We start from the raw sequence: 2,721 nt of genomic DNA on the forward strand, positions 1-2,721 counted from the left end.
GACATGAAGCCTGAACAGAGAAACTGATGATATTAAATGTGTCACAATAATATTAAATATAAATCATAAATTATTAAAATGGCATCGCAGCTCAGATGATTCTTGGAGGGTGAACATATAAAAACTCCAGATCTGGAAATAAGAAATTCCCAGAATTCAGCCTAAATTCTTGCCAGAACAAAGAACTGAACCGACTCCACTGCGTCAGAGGATGGATCGCTCTGCTGGACGGTCCAACATGCCGTGAACAGGTGAGTTTCAGCAGCGTACCTGTGCAGTTTGAAGGAGTTGGCGCAGTATCTGTGTGTGGTTTCCTTCTCCAGGTTACTGGGCAGGTTGACGATGGACAGCGCTCCAAACGGGCATTTCTACAAGAGAACATGGTGAGGAAAAACATGTAACCCTGTCAGGAACAAATACTCAGAACCTGGATGGACGTCTGATGTGTGACAGAAGGCTGGATGTAGAACCCGATGACTGACACGGGGTTATGGTCCTGCTGTCAAAAACCTGCTGGAGGTCGATGACTTCTGTGGTCTCACACTCGAAACCCCAAAACCTGCTGGCAGCTTTAAAATGACGCTCACTTCTAAAAAACTTTGCCAAAACTGCAGCTTTTACTGTCCAGAAAGAAGCATCAGACTTCCAGCTTTACACCAGTCCTCCAACTCAATATCATCAAAATGCCTTCATTACCTCCTCCAAGGAGGTCGTGTTGTAGCTGCTGTTTGTTAGCAACATAACTGGAAAAGTTCTGAACGGATTTTCACGACATTTTCAGGAAATGTTGATAACGGCACAATGACCAGATGACTACATTCTGGTGATGTTCTGGTTTACCGTCTGGTTATTACCTCATAAAACACTGAATGCTGTTAACTGTCACAGAATGCTGTCGTTGCGCCATTTGTCCACTAGATGGAGCTCTGACTGCATTCAGTCCTTCAGTCCTCACCGCTGTGTTCTCAGTAGTACAGAGGAAGCTACAGCCAGGCAGCACCACAGGAGTGGGCTGAGCGGAGCTCCTGACAGATACGTTCAGAACCACGTAGTGACCTTAACAATGACTCAGCATGTCTCCTGGTTCACATTAACAATGACTCAGCATGTCTCCTGGTCCACTTTGACTCTCTGCCATGAGTCAGGACGACTGACGCGTGCTGCATTGGTCGGTCATGCTTTTCATTTACCTTGCTAAAGTTGTGCTAACCTAGCTTAAGCTACTCCCTGTCTGTTTATGTTAGCAATAGCATCGCTGTAGTTATGCCAACCTAGCATAGCGTTAGCTAACAGCTTAAAGCCAGTCAGGAACTGCAGAAACAACGTCAGTGTACAAAATATCTGAGAGTCCAGAACGAGCGTCCATCACTCCGTCAGCCGGTTATTAATGATATCAACGCTAACTCAATGCTAAAGCTATGTTCTGATCCTCCATGAATCTAACAGTGTAGATAAATGAATCAGGACTTTAACATCAGCTGGAGATCCCAGCCTGGTGGAGATGAGCTGCTGGAGGAGCTCTGAGCTCTCAGAGGGCTTTAATAGTTAGACGTACTTCATTCAACAATTCACCCAAAATAAAGTGTTTGCACGAAACAAATTCAGTAAAAACTTTTAAAAGGTCTTCAGTACAGACAAAATAAATGATCACAGAAATGTTTGATTTCCTGGTCTCCATGGTTCTGAGTTCTCTCTCCTTCATGTTCTGGTTCTACAGAGCTGCAGGACTCGATGTTGCAGTGAAACATGAAGCACAGTGAAGGAACATGCGATGGGTGCTGCAGTGAGCTGCACGCTGTTCTCACCTTGATGCAGATGCCGCATCCTATACACAGAGACTCTGAGATCCAGGCGATCTTGCTCTGTGGAGTCACCTCGATGCACAGCTTACCTGCAACACAGCACAGGTGTTAATGCCAGTGTTGTCTCCACTGTGGGATCAGCTGTGCTCGCGTCCACACTCACCCATCCGGACCACTGGGCAGCTCTTCTTGCACTCCTGACGGCATTTCTTGGGTTTGCATTTGTCGTGGTTGACGATGGCGATCCTGGTGTTCTTATCCGCCATGATGGAGGGCCGGGATGACGGACGCTAGCACCTGTGGAGCTGAAAGAGCAGGTAGACGGAGGGTCAGCAGGGCCGAGCCATCGAGCATCTCTGCAGCGACACTGACAAGCAAAAGAAGCCGAACGCATCAGGACACGACTGTTCTGCTGCTTGACACAAACAGAAGACTCCTCTGGTCTGAGAGAGAAACGCTGAACTTCAGCTGTGAAGAACGAGTGAGATCAGGCTCTGCTTTGATCATTTAGGTTCTGGAAGACAAACATCAAATCCTGTCGTCCACAAGTATTCATTCTTCTTTTAACTCATCTGCTGACAACTCCTGCATTTTGCTGAGCTCACAAAAGTCTAAAACAAGAGCAGCTGAAGGCAGAGCGGCCAGACGAGCAGCACAAAGTCCAGCAGCGTGCTGCAGCAACACAAAGGTTCATGAGCTCAGCGTGTGAAAGAGAAGCTCAGAGCTGCTGCTGCTGAAGCACCACGATCACAACACACAGCGCTGCTCAGGCAGTAAAGAGCTGCAGGGAGCCCCGGCTACACCCGCATCTACACCACAAATACACCCGCATCTACACCACAAATACACCCACAGCTACACCACAACTAAACCCGCATCTACACCACAACTACACCCGCATCTACACCACAACTACACC

At 47.5% G+C, this 2,721-nt stretch overlaps 1 protein-coding gene across 1 annotated transcript in view; it reads right to left on the bottom strand.

The window, feature by feature from the left end:
* abce1 (ATP-binding cassette, sub-family E (OABP), member 1) overlaps nt 1-2,721 on the bottom strand; it is a 20,229-nt gene that overhangs the window by 15,880 nt on the left and 1,628 nt on the right. The window contains exons 2-4 of the mRNA XM_008303200.1: nt 1,966-2,107; nt 1,806-1,891; nt 271-368 (exon numbers count right to left, since the gene is read on the bottom strand). Of these exons, the coding sequence (XP_008301422.1) occupies nt 271-368; nt 1,806-1,891; nt 1,966-2,068 (287 nt within the window). The 5' untranslated portion in view covers nt 2,069-2,107. The remainder of the gene's footprint in view (nt 1-270; nt 369-1,805; nt 1,892-1,965; nt 2,108-2,721) is intronic.

This window comes from Stegastes partitus, unplaced genomic scaffold (assembly GCF_000690725.1).
Source record: "Stegastes partitus isolate 25-593 unplaced genomic scaffold, Stegastes_partitus-1.0.2 Scaffold1956, whole genome shotgun sequence".
Classification (NCBI taxonomy): domain Eukaryota; kingdom Metazoa; phylum Chordata; class Actinopteri; family Pomacentridae; genus Stegastes; species Stegastes partitus.